Source organism: Thermobia domestica, chromosome 10 (genome assembly GCF_964235325.1).
Source record: "Thermobia domestica chromosome 10, izTheDome1.hap1.1, whole genome shotgun sequence".
Classification (NCBI taxonomy): Eukaryota; Metazoa; Arthropoda; class Insecta; order Zygentoma; family Lepismatidae; genus Thermobia; species Thermobia domestica.
Window position 1 is genome coordinate 196738453 of NC_137463.1, and position 19481 is coordinate 196757933.

The 19481-nt window shown below is 34.1% G+C and overlaps 1 protein-coding gene across 6 annotated transcripts in view; it reads left to right on the forward strand.

Moving 5' to 3' along the window:
• LOC145662923 (adenylate cyclase type 10-like) overlaps positions 1-19274 on the forward strand; it is a 93516-nt gene extending 74242 nt beyond the window's left edge. For 5 of the 6 annotated variants that reach the window (XM_081728930.1, XM_081728934.1, XM_081728931.1 and 2 more), the window contains 3 exons: positions 5327-6555; positions 15116-15254; positions 18789-19274. In XM_081728930.1, coding sequence (XP_081585056.1) covers positions 5327-6555; positions 15116-15254; positions 18789-18929 — 1509 coding nt within the window. In that variant the 3' untranslated portion in view covers positions 18930-19274. The remainder of the gene's footprint in view (positions 1-5326; positions 6556-15115; positions 15255-18788) is intronic. The other variant, XM_081728932.1, reaches the window with a different exon arrangement.
• The last annotated feature ends 207 nt before the right edge of the window (positions 19275-19481 follow it).

Consider the following 19481-nt stretch of genomic DNA (forward strand, 5'->3'; position numbering starts at 1 on the left):
CGCGTTACAAAATATACTTAGATAGTGCGAAGGTTAAGCTCTCCATTGTGATACTAGCAAGACATTACATAGTATGATTAATGACATGTAATCTAGAATTGCCATTAACTCTTATTAAATTTCAATTTCTGTTTAACTAAATGTAGAGTCAAGACCATCCACAAAATATATATGTACTAAGTCTTAACTTTCTATGGCATCTAGGACCCACGAAATTGTAGTTATGAAGCAAAAACTTGCCCATATCTCCGAAATGGCTTTAAAAATCGCAAAATTAACCGAAAAAAAATCCTCCGCTTCCCTAACAACCTAAGTCCTTGTCTTCTTTCACTAAAATCATATATGTACCAAGTTTCCAGCTCATAGAACCACTCTGACCCCCTTTTGAAATTTGGCAATTATTAAAAAATTGTCCGTTGCTCCAAAACGATTAGGGATAGAGCTAAAATAAGTTCATAACAAACCCATTAGGATAAAAACGTACTACAAAGTATATAACAATCACAACTACAACTTTGACCCCGAAAATTTCACAAAAAATGGCCAATATTTCCTAGTTCAAGCCCCCCCTAGATTAACCCAGTAATAAGTTTCAACCCCCAACTACAATTTGGAGTCCGAAAATTAAAATAAAAATGACCAATATTTCCTAAACGGCTTAAAATCTTGCAAAAATAATCGCAAAAATGTCACTTTCCCTAATATACTAACCTTTTGTCGTATTTCACTAAGGTACACAATTGATTGATTAAGGTACACAAGGTACACAATTTTGAAATTTGGCAATTATTAAAAAATGTCCGTAACTCTAAAACGGTGAGGGATAGAGCTAAAATAAGTTCAAAAGAAACCCATTAAGGTGAAAACGTACTACAAAATATAAACAATCACCACTACAACTTGGACCTCGAAAATTTCACAAAAAATGGCCAATATTTCCTAAACGGCTTAAAATATCGAAAAAATGTCACCTTCCCTAACATACTAACCTCTTGTCGTATTTCACTAAGGTATACACATATACTAAATTTGAATGAGCTAAGGCAACTTTGTCTCCCTTTTAAAATTTGACAATGATTAAAAGATGTTTCATATCTCCAGCTTAAAATCAACTGTATAGGGTTAAAACCTATGTAATATATGCCTAGGTATATATATGTACTAAGTTTTAACTTTTTACTACAACTTGCTCTTTATTCTTTAATTCTCTCCAAAGAGTCTCCGTAAAGGAGTCATACCTACATGGGTGTGTGTATATATACATATAAATTCATACATACAGCAAACCGTATTGCTTTAGTGTCTGTTACATTATAATATTAATTCAGTGTCCGTTGCTTCAACGCCTATCTAAGCTTAAAAAATCTTTATTGAGGTAACACCAGAGGAGATTAAAAATAGTTGTGTTATTTTACCCTCAAAGAAGCTATATTATATATGTGTAGTATGCAATAAGTACCCATACTGACAAACGTAAATATTAACACTCTTACATACAACAAACCGTAATCATCATCATCATCTCATGATACGTCTAATTAAAATTCCTAAAGTAGACACGCAAAAAGACGATTTGATATAGATATTGCATAGTATAAATGAACATGTGGGAGGTTAAATACGATATTAGTTTTGTTTGAAAGATATAGACGTACATACTTAATATCGTAAAACAGATCTAATTTGTAATTTCTAAAAGGAAAACAAAATAAATCAGAAAAGAGTAAAAAGGAAATAATCAAGAAACGCGATTATTCTAAATTTAATTTTACATTGCATAGAAACGATTTCTTTTGGTGTCTCATGCACTTAGTTTGCAATCGTTCAACATTAGCCGGAAGCAAACATGCAGATAGAGCAGAAAATAGAAAAAAAAAAAAAAAAAAAAAACATACAATGAAACTGCAGACATAAGATGGAAACGCATTGAAGAGAACGTTCTCATCACAAGCAATTGATTTGCTGAGATAGGGACGCCAGATCCTTCGAACAACGCCAAGCGAAGTTACAAATAGAAGCAATAACTTGTAACACTAAGCTTTTTACCTCGGTATTTCAAACTCGCAACATCTCCGTGTGCGAGATACTCCGATTTGTCTTATTTTGTTATTCAAGCATATACGAATCTGAAGAAGAAAATACCTAAAATGAGAAAAGGACTGTCATAGACTTTTAGGGTATTTTAGAACCTTAGGAGACACCCTCGTGGTCCTCCCAAAAGAGGGAAAATCACCGAAAATTTCGCCCATACAGAAAAGAAGGAAGAGATGGTTGCCTAGCAGTCAACGATGCTGGAGTCAAGATACCTAATTGGTCGCCGCCCAGAGCTAATCTCCAAGCAATTTAGATGCTTAATGGACTAAAGACCTTCCCACCTCATTTTTCGGACTAAGACAAGTGTCACTTAACAACCTTCAGGAACTGTGTATTAGTGAAGTGTTAGTGTGAGTGTTAATACAGACTACAACGAACTGGAATGGATGGAACCAAAGCCGTAAGTAGTACTCATTTATTGACAAATCCGAGTCAGTTGCAGTTTCTATACATATATTCTCCATTCTGCTCTCATATCTGAATGTTTCCTTTTAGGCTGTGTTGTTTCCAATCCAACACTAACCCAAAATTTTATCGGGAATTAAATTTCAAATTAGATTCGTTTTAAGAAACAAAGGCACTCGCATTAAAGCCTCACACATTGCCTTTGCTGTGAATGAATGTTTCCTTTCTACTCGCACATTTCCTCCTCGAAAACTGTGTACCTTTCATTCACCCAAAATGCTCTCCCTAATAACATAAAAATGAAGATACGTTCTAGGTTGCAGGTACGGAAACCTCATCTAGACAAGAACGTTTAATGTCCGCTGTGCCCTGAGACCAGGTAAGACTCAGGAGCATATGCACACAACGATATAGTGACAGAAACTCGAAAAGAGTTCTGTTTGTTGTTCTTTATATGGTGTTGATAGGTTAACGTTTAAAAACCCAAAATACCATACATTGAAAAAAAAAAAAAAAAAAAAGTGTTTACGACAACCTATATACAACATTCTTTGCTCAACTGTCGTTCAATAGAAGCTCATATTTTGCGCTCATTGTTGCTAATTCAACGAGTAAAATATAGGAATACGAAACCATCTAAACACTTTTCAAAATATTGTATTTTCGGCTTTTGAAAACGTTAACACATCAACGAGATATAAAGAACTACAAAATACTTTTTAAAAAAGAAACTTATTTTCTTTTTCAATTTCAGTCATTACATCGACTCCGTTTATCTATATGTTTTACTTAGTTCCTTTAAACTGGAAAGTCAGGAAGAACTAGAGAAAGCCAACGAAATTATAGATGGTCAGGGGAAAACTTGAAGTTTCATCATATGTTTTTGTTTTGTTGGAGAACACTTAAAAATAGCTTAATCTTCAAGGTAACTTCGAAATACTTTGCACATAACGCCACTATGGATCATTGGTTTATTATATTCAATCTTTCAAGGGCTCACATTTTGTCCATGGATGGTCCATACATTAATTTAAATTTCCTTTCTCCTCCCCAGAATCGCATCAGAACAGTTACCGCAACTCAAGAAAAAGCTTGGTATACGTCGGTACATGCGACTTGCGTGTTACCCATGATGCGATAAAAACTGGTGTTGATGGATTGGAATATATGTTACCTACTACATTACTTGCACTACCTATTCAGTGACCTTCTAGCTCGTCAAGGAAAGTTTACTGAGATAACAGGTTGCACAAAATTTCCTGTGAAGTTCTGCGGTGTCCGCTGGTTGAAAAAGGTCAATTGTTATTTTCAAGAGGCCATTGAAAATTTGGGACTATGTAATTAAATTTCTACAACTACCAATGAGTTCCAGCTCATTCTGCATAAGTTTCAGACTTCAAGACCAATGGTTTCGTTCGCCTTTAAGCTCTAGAGAAGCTTTTACAAGATCTTACGATTTGATGTGTGAAACCAGAACTGCTGAAATGTACAGATACAGGGCTGTTAAGATCACAAAGGCAGAAAGTCTTATTATAAGCAAAAATGTCGATATTGTATTTGCTGCCAGACGCTTTCTCGGACAAATCAGGTCAGAAACAAAGGCCAGAAAACAACAGAAACTGAAATTTTTACATGAGTGTAACAGCATCCTAATTTCTATGCTTGCCAAACTCCAACAGAGAAGCATTTCAATGTACAAACGAGTTAAAGGTTTGTCTTTTTAGATCTTCAGGGTAATTCAGCATTCTCCCCATGTAGATCAAAAAACATTTTCCCTCTATCTAGACTAACTTCATACAGAAAAAAATTCTTTCTTTAGTCTAAACATAGAAGAACTTTAAGAAGTTTTCCAGAGTTGTGATGAATTAGAACTGGATGTCACTTACTACAAGTTTCTTACTGGCACAAAAGAATACAAACATTTAATGGAAAATAGTAAAAACTGGCCTCATTCTCACATGAAATGCAACGGTCGAAGGAGGGTTTCCGGTAAAATACTGTTAATGGAAAATAGCTATTGAAACTATTGGAGCTCAAAGGAACACATATAACCAGATACAAGAGACAGGAGAATATAAATACGTGAAAATCACCCTCCGTGATGATGTTTTACGTGAAAGGCTTTAATAAAACGAAAAAAATAGTGACAATATATATAAAAATAATAGCACAGAGCAAAACGAACGAAAAGTGCTGAGGAGAAATTGTCAAACTGGTGAAGAGAGATCATCAAGAGGGGGAGGGGAAGAGAAGGCCGATTTCACAAGAATTTCATGTAGTCATGGACTTCTTATATAGAGCCAGGGAACAGTTAGAGATTTTTTTTATCAGTTCCTGTAGGAACCCTGTTTTCAAACAAAACTAATCATCTTGTCTTCTACATTTTTATTTATACTATGCAATATCAATTACAAATTCTCTCTCTGTCTCTCTCTTTTTTCTTTTGTGTGTGTGTGTGTGTGTGTGTGTGTGTGTGTTTATTTTAAGATTTATAATTAGATATATCATCTACAGTATCTCTCAGATCCCGATCCAATTGTCGCCAAATTTTATGTTTTATAGTACAACAAAAGTTCACTTGAACAACAGTGGAAAAGTTCTCGTACCAGAACAATAAGCCTGCAGGGTCACTCAATCCTGGTTCATTCAGAAACTTTTGAGCGGACTGTAGTATTTCTTTGTACATAGACAACGTAGAAGTTAAAATTTTTTTTGACAGTTTTCTTCTGAAACGTATTTATTCATTTATACTACACAACTGCACTATGCAGTCTTAAAAAAATATTTCAAATATCTTTATCCATTACATTTGCTCTTATACTTTCAGGAAAGAGTAAGGAAGTTACAAGGAGGAAACATGTTGTCGTATAACTCTGATACACTTGAGGCTGCTCTCTTTTTCAAGGCGAAAGTACAAAGTTTTATTGGCTTAGCCTTATCTCGGTTAAGTCATATGGAGGAAGCACTCATAAGCCTACAAAATTCTTTACATTCTTTTGGCATAGAGTTCCCAAAGTCTCATACTTCAGCAAGATGCTTCGTTATTAAAGAACGCATTAAAGAGAAGTGCTTTAGAAAACTAACCACAAGATTCTGTAAGAGATCGTCTGTAACTAATAGGATCTATTGCTCGGATATTGCATTATGTTTATCTTATCTTTGTGAGGTATTTCAGTATTTCGATAATTGGTTATTTGCAGAAGTAGCAGGTACTCTTAGCTTAAACTATGCTACTAAGTCGGAAGAAAATATAATTCCTTTAGTTATTTCATATTCCAGTATCATGAAAGTGTATCACCATAACAGAGAAGTAAGTAGATGTAAGGCTATTGAGAAAGAAGTAGTAAGACTGTGTACATCTATTCTTCCTGACGATATGAATCAAGAGCTATTTGCGAATATTGCAGTTCTCTATTTTGTGATATTCACTGTTCAGTTCTTACGCGGCGAAGGAGCAATATCCTGTGATACTGGCTTTGTAAGTTTGCACCTAAGTTCTAGATTAAGTAATGTGGAATTAAAAATAAGTATTCTTACATTGTTGATTCAGAGTCTCGTGATGCGTTGTCGAATGTCTGAAGCTGTAGATTTACTTCACGCGCTAAGAATTTTGGCAGAACGCTCTTTAAACAAAACAGCCAAAACTTATTATTATATTATATGTCTTGACATGCTTCTTGAAACTGGTTTTGCAGTTGAAAAATACGGAATATGCCAAAAATTTGCAAACGATTTGAAAGACTCAAAAACATTGGTGATGGAAACAACAGTCATGCAGCGTTTGATGGTGGATATGTGGCTGTGGTGTACCCGACGTAATTTACTAGATGAAGCCAAACAGTGGCAGAACTGTATTAATGTTTTCTCCATTAAATCTGAATGCAGTTACTCTGAAGTTTTGGTGTTATTGAGGGTTCTTGAATGTCATTTGCTGAATGCAGTTTCGAAGATTGACATTGGAAATTTTGAAGAATATAATGAATGTATGGGACAAGCGAAAACTTTTATTAAAAAACTAAGGATATGCGTACGTAGCTCGAAGATTGGAAAGCCTAGGTAAGTTGACTACTAATCTATTTATTGTTACTTCAATAGTTTCATTGTAATAAAAGTATAAATTAGTTGAAAATTTCAAATGCAGAAATTTACTTTTTATACGAAGAGTGGAAAGACTGTTAGACTTTTGCTGGCGTTAGTTGTATTTGCATATCAATATATTGTTTGGCTAAGAATTGACACACAGAACTTAAGATTTAAAATTACAAAATTGAAGATATTCTGAATTTAATTTCGAATTTCTTGTTGGTAAATTTTTTCTTCTATACATTTAAATTGTAAAAATTCTTTTTGGTAAACTTTTTGTCTGCTTGTGAAAGAATGCAGATAAAAATTTGGAATGGCGTTAAAGATATAAGATAACGAATAAATTAAAATCGGTTGTTGTTAAGTTTCTTAATTGACACTAATAAGCCATGTCCTATTCTTGCTTGTCTAATATTAGTGGTGGTTCCAGAGTTTCACAAGAGGAAAATTACATCGGTACAAACTAAAATTTTACCGATTTCTGCTAATAAGGCAATATTTACCCAATGTATTAATTTTTCGTAGGAGTTGTATTCTTTATTCCTGCATAATAAAGAAGTATATGCTGTTTTCATACATATAAATACTGAAGGTTTTGTGCCAGCATATTTTCTTCCACTTATCACTAACTACTTTTGTTCTTAAGACGTCAAGGAGATTAAATTTTTGCAGTTTTATCTCTTCTGATAATTTGTAAGGGGTATGTCCCCTGTCACTCTTTATATTTGTAAATAGAAAACGCGCTTTTTGGTTTTTAATCGTAGGTTGCGGAGCTATGGATCCTGCAAGTTTCTTTCCAATCGTCCCAGTTCTTCTAGGCTAGACCCAAGACCAAAACCATAGGATTTTATGGGGAAATACATGTATATATATATATATATATATATATATATATATATATCTTCTCAGGACGTCAGAGAAATTAAACTTTTCAAGTTTTATCCAAGTCGGACAGTTTTCGGTTCCTGTCTCCTCTTATATATATAAATAAAAATAAAAATTTGTTTTTTTCGGCTTTTAATCGTAGGCTGAAGAGCTATGGATTCTGCAGGTTTCGTTCCAATCCTAGGTTAGACCCAAGATAGTCTACATACTATAGAATTTTATAGAAAATTATGTCCCTTCTACTACCGCCAAATAGGAAAAAGGAAATTATTTATATATATATATATATATATATATATATATATATATATATATATATATATATATATATATATATATATATATATATATATATATATTTAATTTCAAGGCGTCACGAAGATTAAATTTTGTAAATTTTCTCTCAGTCGAACAATTTTTGAGGGGTATGGGCTCTGTCACCACTTACATATGTAAATATGCTTTTTATCGGTTTTCTTTGTAGGCCAAAGAGCTATGGATCCTGATCGTTCCAGTCCTTCTAAGCTAAAGCCAAGACCTGAACTACCTATAGGATTATATGTGGAAGTGTGCCCCCTCTGGACTTACTACATACGGAAGCTCATTTTGTATGATTTTTGACGTACTCTTGAAAATTATTGCGCTTTCTAAATGACTCTTGAGAGCGCTGTCAAGTTCTGCACTGAAATTAATTAATCTATGAAAAACGCTTCGATTTGAAGAAGAGTCTGTTTTTCATCATGTCCTCTTAAAGCCAATTCTAAGGTGCCACGAAACCAAATGCAATTGATGATTATATTGAGCACATACCTGTTTTGCGTCACTTTTTGATTGGGGGTGCGGTAGCTTAGTGGTAGAGCTTTCACCTCCGGTGCTTGGGGTCCCTGGTTCGATCCCAGCTCGCGCCGTGTGGACTTTGTGGTTTACAAACACCGTGATCGTGGGTTTTCTCGGGGTTCTCCCGTTTCCTCCCAATTTCTTCATTCCATCATTTCACTCATCTCTCATCACCAACGTCTTCTTTAGCCTAACCGGCATAACCGTGGGACGTAAAACTTAAAGATTTCATTTCATTTCATTTTCTCTTTTTGATTGTGATTCTCAATGGACCGCCTATAACCAGCATTTAGTTGAGCAGCAATATTCACGTTTCCAACACAGTGAGATCAGAACGTGTCTTATATGACTCGACGATTTTTTTTTTTTTTTTTTTTTTTTGTAGTGCAGATGCTGGATATCCGCACCTTTTTTTACTCCATGCACATTCCTCCGCCCCGAACAACAAACAAGGAAAACAAAACAAAGCATTTTTAATTTCAAATTCACATAACCACTTATGCTGTTCGCACAAGTTGAGATTAAACTTCTTTGTAAATGTTCGTTTCTGACTTCTAATTACTTGCGTTATATTGAGAGTCGGAATTGGTCTTCCGATGTCTTTCACAAGTAGGTTTGCTTCTGAAGTTCTTTTCGAAAACGGGTAATTCAACAGAGACGTTACAGAATTCATTGCTACTGCATTGCTAGTTCACGTATATCAGGGACAGACACGTAATTATGCAATTACAGGAACAATATTCCCATAAACAACAAAGACCGGCACACACACACACAAACATACAACACTACTAAGTCCACTACCCGCTTTAAAATCTCACCCCTTCCCCAATTAACGCCTTTTCTCTAAAAACTGTTCTGCAATTGTCTCATTCACCCATGCACACATGAAAAGGAAAACATTGTATCTATGCTGCCAGATTTCTACTTATTCAGATATGAGTGTATTAAATATCGACATCCTCAATTTGTCTTCACTCTTCACGGGATCGCCTTTACTGTCTTCATAACTGCCTTGACCATACTTGGTTGACAGAACCAATAGTTATGGCCACTTGGCAATCTCGCATTTAGGCAAGGCGTAAGGTTTTTTTTCCTCTGTAGCGACGGTACGCAACATTGTCACAAAGGAACAGACTATTCCCCTTCAGGCGAGAACCAATACTGCAGGGGGAGGGACGGCGGTGAAGTTCCAGTTCCAAAGCGTTATGTTTTGGAAAGGCTGATTTTCTTTGGTAGATTTGTTTGCAAAAGATGTGCAAGCATATGGATCCTTATGAGGCAGTGCATGGCGTGATAACCCCCCTCTTACTGCGCAACCCCCGCAATGACCCGGAAGCTGTTAAAGCTGGGGAGTTTGGCAAACTCTCAAGCAGAAAGCAACTAGCCAGCCCCGTTTCAAACGCACTTGTTTAAGAAAAGATGATGTTGCCAATAGAATGAAAAGTGATTTAGCACAAATAAAAAATGAAAATATTGGAAGGAGGTTTGTACAAACATGCAAACATTAAGAGAAACCGCCACTGATATATATGAAAGATAGAAAGAGAAATCTAATTATCTGTTGTAGATTGTCCACCAGTCTTTTTCAAGAACTAACCAGTACAAGTAAATTTTACAAGACTATTCCAATTATTCAACTACACTGAATCACTTATAGCACGAATCTTCACAGGAGACACGAGTAGCAATCAAGGTCTCGCGCTTTGAGGTGTCGGGAATTTCCTGAAATGTGATCATCTGTACTTGACGCAAAGATGTCAACTCGTGGAGGAAATTTCCCCTCTATGTTGAATTTCTTATTTCTGTTGTTTTCTTGTTCTTTTTTAGTCTGTAAGTTTTATTTTAGAATATAGATACGTAGTCACAGGGCCATCAGGAAGGAGGGCAGAGTTTGTTGAGTTTTGTGCTATTGAGTAACGTAAATACATAAACCAAGAATGTGCAGATGACTAAAAGAAATTAGAGCGATTTAAAATTTATAGTAAAGCATTTAAATTCTTATAATTAGAGCATATAAGAACGATTTAGAAAATTTCACCAAAAATGCACACACATAGACACAAAGTTACCCGTACATTTCTAATTGATTCAGACATTTCTCAAAACTTGGGAGTAAATCCTATATCAGTATCAATATCAACAAAAACGGTTTGTTTGCATGCAGTCAAAATATTAAAATAAAATAAAATAAAATAAAATAAAATAAAATAAATAAAAAGTAAAATAAAAGACGAAGTAGTTAAAGTTCCTCTAAACTACGTATTTTCCTTTTAAGATAGATGGATTACAAAGCCACCTCACTAGTTCTGACCAAACATAGTTTAAATGAGCTTTTGGGCTTTGTTTTTGTTTCATTCCTTTTCTGACTTATAGAAAGTCTACAATATATATATTATAATTATTATTTAGCTTTAAAACATTTTATTTAACCTTCGTATATACAGCGAAAATTCTTAGAACTGAATTTTTGTCAGACGGAAATCTTGAAAGTTCAGCTAAGAGTTTCAAAAGAAAAAAATGAAATGAAATCTTTTAGTTTTACGTCCCACGGTTATGCCGGTTAGGCTAAAGGAGACGGTGATGATGAGAGATGAGTGAAATGGTGGAATGAAGAAAGTGGGAGGAAACGGGAGAACCCCGAGAAAACCCACGAGCACGGTGTTTGTCCACCACAAAGTTCACTTGGCGGAGGCTGGGATCGAACCCGGGACAGAGTTTCAAAAGAGTATATATATATATATATATATATATATATATATATATATATATATATATATATATATATATATATATATATATATATATATATATATATATATATATATATATATATATTTACGTGGGAGAATTAAGAGGGGATGTCCGTGTTTTGACTGCTTACGAGAAATTTGTCAACCCACGCTTTGCTATTGCTTGCAGAAGTTTAAGTTTTGGTCGGTAGATGTATATAGAAGTTCGACATCTCTATGTTAATTTTTGTCCCTTTATTTTGCCTTTTACGCATATGACATAGGCTTAATTTTTTAGCACAGCTCTAAAAGTGTTTGTACCTTTTTCTGGGAAACTGCTGAAGGGATTCGTTTAATTTTTATACCATACACTCTACACTAGCTGGTAATGCTACTAAACTAGGATTATTTTTCTAGGTTACACACAAAGCCAATAATTATTTTTTTTTAATTCGAAGAATTTTAATGATGTGACTTTTTAATCTTCACCAAAGAGTAATTGAGACACATAAAGGAACTATGTTATAATTCTAGTTCAGTAAATAGAGGTACATACAAGTAAGATTTGTGCAAAATTTGATTACTTTATCGTTCGTAGTTTGTGAGAAAATGGTACATGTATGTCCAAAAATGCAATTTTGAGAAATTAAAAGTTTAAAATTTACAGTGGATTTTCAGCAGTAAGATGCATCACAACATTCAGAAAGGGTCATAACCATATTCTTCGTCTTCGACTGTGATTTCTTCACTCTTCCTACACGTTCTTTTCATCACTCTTGATTCCTTAATAAGCTTCAGAACTCCCAACTCAGATTTTGTTATACGTTTTCTGTCCATATCTGGCATTAGTTTCGAGCTGTATTCACCACTTCAAGTTCCCATCTTTTCCAGAACACCTTTTCTTGATTCACGTACACTACAAAAACACAAAACAGCATCATACATTGCAATTTGTACGATTTTAGAACTCGCAAATGTATTTTTTTTTTTTTTTTACATCGTTGCCATATCAGTGCATTGCAACTTTCATTGGGGTTGTATGTTTTCCTATGCAAATATTTTTCCGAAAAGGGGGATAAGCAAGAGCTCTGTAGATAGGTTTGATAGCATCCGTCGCTGCAGCAGGCAACGAGTGCTTATGTTCGTAATGTTCTTCAGTTGTTTGAGATCTGTTATACCTACTACAGGAAAACTCTTTTGGGACAAAGCATATGCGTTGGTTTCTCGTCAGTTGAATATTTATGAAAGTAAGTCGCCCACACTGCATTCTCAATCTTCTAAAGGTTACCAACGTTTTTCCTGATTGCTTTCCCATAATATACCTATAAGCTATCAATTTTTTTGAAATTCACTCTATATTTACCTCCTATTGGCTAAGTTTACTAACACAGACTAATAAGGAAAACAAAGAACTGTGAACGCAGAAAGAACAGTAAGCAAAATGAAGTGTGTATTCTTTTCAGAACGACAAAGCAAAAATATATTTACTACATCACTACAGAAGAATGGGATGATAAAAAAAAAAAAAATGAAAACTGAAAATAGATATATTAAAGCCTGAAAATACAACGGAAGTAGACAATAATTTGCAGTTCTTGAAGGGAACCTGATGTCGTACGAACATGAAACTTCCGGCAATGAAACTTCAAAGACTGTACAATCTGAAAATGATACTTTTCAAAAACGAAAATTCTGACCCCAAACACGGACATCTCCCTTAAGCATATATATAGGTGTTCCAACTGAGCATACATATATTTGTTGCGTATAAGGAAGGAAAGAAAGAAAACGAGGTCTTTAATTCATTTAACTTAAGTAGCAATGAAATATTATTTGTTAATTAGTGAAAATAATTGAATAGTAATTATATCGTGATGCACAGTGATAAATGTTGAATCTCTCATAGTGTTATCTTTTCCCTCTTTTTGGGGAAAGCGAAGAACGATACCTTGTTCTCCTCCCTTCTTCCGCCTCCCATTCCGTACTTGATGCAAGAAGGTAGAGTGAGTCGATGGTCAAGAAGCAGCTGGACTGGAAGCAATGAAGCCGTGAAGGGGAAGTGAAGTGCCATACCTAGGAGTATAGCTTTCCATTGCATCTTTTACAATTTACCCTTTTCTACCATTATGATGCCAAAAAAAAAAAAAAAAAAAAAAAAGTTATGAAGTTTTTGTCCGATAAAATTGGGGCTTAGAATGGGATAGTGACAATATAATAATCCCTTAGTAACATAAAACAGTGAAAAATGTACAACTGCGGAGTTCTTCAGAATTTGTCGAATTACCGAGGATTTGTGAAGTAACTTTTATCGCTCATTCGCGATATGCGATAATTTCTGTCACAGAGTGTAAATAAAAATAGGGTATTCTTGGGATTGTTTTAGTGATACTGATTCATGTTTATACAGGTAAAATAGGCCTATAGTGTTAATTTGAAAACCATTTTTTGTGCAACAAATTTATTACAAAGTATCATTCGTCTAGCCAATGCTCCCAATTTGAAATAATGAATATTTTAAGTGACACAGTAGGATGTCGATAATTTGACACATATAGGCATATATATATATATATATATATATATATATATATATATATATATATATATATATATATATATATATATACCACAGTGCAAGTATTTTTTTCATTGTTACAATTTCTTAAATGAAGATGGAATAATAATATTTCATTCCTACAATATATGCTGTTAACGAGCAAAATTCAGTGTGGTTGGTCTCACAATTTGGTTCATCCAGACAAATCTCTGGATATGCCACGTCTCTTTATTTTTCCTTCCATCAGCACCTTTTGTGTCGGTCGTGGCCACTTACCATTGGTCAATACCAAGAATCGAACTTCGATTTCTTATATAATGGGCTATTAACGACGTGGAATATGTGGAACTGAATCTGTACTTGGCGATTCCCTTCAAGGAACATATGGAATTAAATCCTCGACTTCTTGTAATCTATCAAATTGGCAACACTGATGAAGCTACGATAATTGTCACTTCTATTCCCCCAGTTCATCCCTTTGTGGTTTTTCGTAAAACCTGAAGTTTTACATAAGTTGGTACTGAAATCTTTTTCACTCTGCAGGCGTTGATGATTCCAGGATCCAACAAACATAGTGGAAAATCACGCCAAGTATCTTGTAAACTACTTCATTTAAACTATAGATATCTTCACCATCGTCCACAAAATACAATGACAAAATATGCTGATGTAAGCCCAAGTTCTCTAAAGGCATCTGGTAGAATAATTGTTCCCAATAAGGTCGGTTTGGTAGTGTTTATGTATTTTGTGAACTTTGACTATATGTAAACAAACAGTTTTTAGGGAATGTGGCGGAAATTTTAAATATATTTTTGTTTACTAAATATCTATATTGCTAACTCAAGATCTATATTTAAGTGAAAGTACAAACTCTGATGAACACAAGAAATCTTATGTTAATATCTTGCTTTACAGTTTTTTTTTTCATACAACATTGTAGAAATTGTAATACATACTATTACATACTATTATATATATAGTAGGATGTCGATAATCCGAACGTCAAAAATCCGAACGCGGTCCCTGGAAGCTTTTTACATTTGTCCTAGCGCTAGCGATAAACAAACTTGCGTGAAGATGGTGTTTTTACAAAAGCTCATTCGTATGTAATTGTTTGTCATACATATTTTTAATTTTATTTTCCCTTCGGCCTATACAAGTTAGGTTTTAAGTGTGAGTTACAAGAACAGTGTAATTTAGTATATAAGCAGGTTCTTCGAAAAAACACTAAATGTAAGTAGCCTTACGTACGGTATTGCAATTACTGTATGTACTGTATAACCAATGCATCGATAAAAGAGCATACCGGTCAGTATATTTAAGCCTAAATGACATTTTCTTGGTCATTTTCGAAAATCCTAACAATTTGAAAATCCGAACTACCTATGGTCTCAATTAGTTCGGATTATCGACGTATATATATTAAAGACGCATTAAATTTAAAAAGTTGTTGATAATAATACTTTTACCACATAATCATCGCAAGGAAACACTTTACAATTTTCTTCTTCTTTTATTTAAGGTTGCTTCATTTGATTAGTTATTATAACCGCATTAAACGCCGTCTATCGAAATCAGATAAAATTCTTGAAAAGGCGTATAAGCTAAGTTTAGCTCAAGATAACGCTCTTGAGAAAGCATGGATACACCATAACAGGAAAGTAAGTATTTGAATTCGAATTGTTACGAACCACAGTATCACTGCGCACATAAAATTAATAATATGAGAAAAATAAACACTTATAAGGCTAAAAGATATTCAATGAATAATTTAATTCATATGTGTTACAGAAAAGGAGAAGAAATAAATAAAAAGGCATGTAGAAACAGAAAGAACAGAGGAAAATTTTTGTTATATTTTCTTGTAATCATGACAATAAGTAGATTGATTTTTTTTTAATGTGGTGAATTTAAAGATAACCTTAGCTTCACCAAGAAATAACAAAGAGAATTTACTATGGTTCAAAAATGAATTTATGATTGCGATAACGTCTTCCGTATGAAATAACCTGTACGTACCAAGGACTACATATTTGCATGACTAAGACGAATATTTACAATGATGTTATAAAATAAAGTAACTGTAATGAAAACTTGGTAAGAGTACTATATTTAAATCATTCTAAACGTAATTATAGAACGTTAAGTTATTGAAAACTTAATTCAGAATTTGAAAATAAGACACTTGATTTTGTTTTAGAAGTAATCGTAAGAAGTTCAAGTTGTTAGTTGATGATGATGAGAACATGATGATGAGAACTCAAAAGTTAGATGAGAACAGATTGAACAAAACATGGCTACCAATTTTGAAAAACTGTAATCTCGAGAGAAGAATAAATAATATTAACCATATGCAAGAAGCCATATTTCCTCTCACTTCCATGGATAAAAGGATAGATTGTAAAGATGATTTAGATGTTTTATTTTGTATCTACATATTCCTTTGTGTTTCATCTGCACATCACAATATTTCACATGCGCATTAACCTTGTCCAACTGTACCATCATGTCACTTTTGTTCAAAAGCTTCATCAATCGGGTGTGATATATATTATGCTTATAATTGATTAAAAAAAAATAGTACGTACATTTATTTCTAGCGGGTAAGACTTTTGAAATCTTCTGTTGCAAGCATCTACGTATTAACCTTAGATTTTGAAACCAAATGAGTGGCATTTAACCCACAAAAACCCAAACATTGTTCAAGTAAGAATTTTTGAATAAAACTTTCATGGTTCACTAAATGAGGGTCTTAGATAACAGAAATGTCAAAAAAAAAAAAAAAAAAAGTGTTTTTGAATGAATTGGAAACCTAATGGGACACCTGTGACTCAGCCAGGAACAGACGTAGTTTACAACTTTAATTTAGTACCTGAACAATTACTATCTTACCAGAGTAATTATTGATCCTTTTAGATACATGAAAAATAAATTATTAGGGAGTTAAATACTTACTTATCATAGGAATAAATAAAATATATCCGGAAGCTGAAAGGCGCTCGAGAACTCTATGAGCCACATGCAGCTACTGACAAGAAAAGTTGAATAAAATTGCTAAAACATGAAGAAAAGGAACGAAGCAAAGCTTGCTACAAAGGTTTATGTGTGGCTTATAAAGTACAATGGGTATTTGTGTAAAACGTTCGAAACTAACTTTATAAGGTCAACAGGAAATCAATGTGACACCTGTGATTCACTGGGGATTTGTGGGTTAAACTTTGGACTCTTACACGTGCGTACAAACATACATCTTATAGAAAAGCTTACTTACTCATAAAAAAACTAAAATCCGAATGACCTATTCCCTTACTTCCTAAACTCCGATCACTAGGTCATGGATCACCGAGTCAGCAATCAATAACAATGGTTGATTGTTTTGGGAACACATAAAATCAAAACATTTTATAAATGTTACCTGTTCTTTTACTCCAATAATCAGCTATTGTAGATTGCATACTTGTACTTGTGGAAAGAAACAAATTACATATATTCTTAAAGATGCATTTATTTAAGCCACGATTAGGATTGAAAAAGGACCTTCCTAAACCAGGAAATTAATGACTGTGCGCCACGAAAGGGAGCCCATTCTCCTATTATGCCAGTTGATTTAAAATTCAAAACTAAGAAGTGTAGTCATGATCAAAAAACAAACTATTTATGATCCCACCGCCGTAAGGACAAACCCACGTAATGAGTAACCACCTATTTCGCATTTGGTATTACTTATCCTCCAGGCCAAATTGATGTACAAGGGGAAGGCAGAAAGGTCTTACCTTAACCATGATTGAGATTAGCTAAGGATCTGCAATTAGTAAGCGGACACGTTATTCTCTGTACAATCACTTCATATTGCTTTATGTTTCTCACATCTATAGGTCAGTCCGTTAATACTATCTGCATAAAAGTCTGTGGAGTTGGAGGCAAACGAGGTTTCCGCCGCCAATATCTCTTACGTTTGGAAACAGACAATAATCGGATTGAGTCAGGTCGGATGGGGCAGAGGTTCGTAGGCACATTGTCGCACAAAAGTGAGTGTTTCTGCTGCTCGGTGTGCTAGTGCATTGTTCGCCAGCAAGAACACACATTACTTGCGCAAACTCCATCTCTGCTTTGATAGCATTCCGTAACTTCTATATTAGGTTCCTGTATTATGTTCTTGTGATTATAGCACCTTTTAATTGATCAGCGAAGATCGCACTTCATGGTCCCAAAATACAGACAATATCATTTTAATCGATGAAAATGCTGCAGCTTAGGCTTTGTGGGGAGGGGAACAAAGTACATTTCCGTATTACTCGTTTCCTTGGTTTCAGAACAAGTAGGTTCACTCAACGTTCATCTATAGCCACTAATTTATTATAAAAAGCATCCTTCCCTTTGTAGTACAAGTCCAAAATGATTTGTGCACATTGTGCATGTTTTTGGGTTTGAAAAGGTGTCAACAATTGGGGTATTCCCTTGCTGCCTCTTTACTCATACATATGCAGAATGTTATGTAATACGATGCGAAGGAATCCCTTACCAATGTTCACCGCCCTAGCTAAAAACTCATAGTCAAATGCCTATCTTCAAGCACTAGCTGCTCAGGATTTGCCACCACGCTTCGGTCTGTAGCCGTTGAAAAACAATTTCCTGTTGAGTTATCCTGTAGTTAATCGTAGCTGGATTTTGTCCAGCATGCTACCGCCGCCTAGTTTTCTGTCTGTAACATCAATTCAGCAGGACAAATACAGACACAAATTAGCACAGATGCTAGGGAGATGTCAACCAGAGATTGTAAAAGCTTCTTGCCTTCTCTTAGTACTTCTCGTACTGGCTGACTGTCTCTCTAATTTGGTGTATATCATTGTCGAATTTTAAACTGCGATAATGCACTCAGGTTCCTTCACACAAATCTTTTCTTTTTTTACCCTAAACTTTTTACTAACAAGAACTTCAATTATTATCTACTTTTATTTTGTTAATTTATTTTGCTCTACCAAGTGTTTCACCTTTCCTTCTCAAATATTACGCCGCTCCTCTAAGAATTTCTAACAAATCTATAAAAAGTTCTGAGAAAGTGGCACTAATTAAAAATTTGTTTAGTTTAGTGCATACACGCAGTTGTGGCACTTAACAATATCGCATATGATATATCACTGCATACAATTGATTTTTAGCAGTAGTGTAATTCAGTCATATTAATTTCTTTATAGGTATGGTGCGGGAAGATATCTTCTGTTCGAAGAGATTACTGGAAGGAACGTTGTGACCAAGATCCTTTGGATTGGCATGAAGCTGATTTGATGAATTGGTCATCAACTATGTACTCTTTACCTCTTCCCTTGTATAGCTAACAAATGTATATCTTTGTTATTTTAGCACAGTATAGTTGCTTTATTAGTATCTTTATTTGAAGAGACATTTCCTATTATAAAGCAATGCAATTCAACATGTTTTGTCGCAGATAAATATTATTTTATCAATATTCTTTGATATCCCTTATTTTTAAGCTGATTAAGAACCGATGTATGTATCTATCTTTAAAGAACAAATATTTCTGTTGATCGTATGGATGGCAAAATTTTTCAGAATTTTCGAAAAAAAAAATATATCTTTGTAGTTTTAGTTTTGTACATTTTATTCTTAGAAATACTTTGTATCTACCAATCTTTCGAAAAATATAGGATGATAGAATAAATAATATATACTTGAAATTTATGTATGCTCCACATTGGATTTTATATGGTAAGATTTATTTGCTCAGTATTACTATATTATTTTACCAATTAGAATACAATACTTCTAGCAAAGAATGCACTGAAGTGAGCTCAAAATGGAATACTTTGTTTAATTTTTATATCAGTAACCAAGTTTTTGTTAAAATAGCTCTGAAGGTATATTGTTAT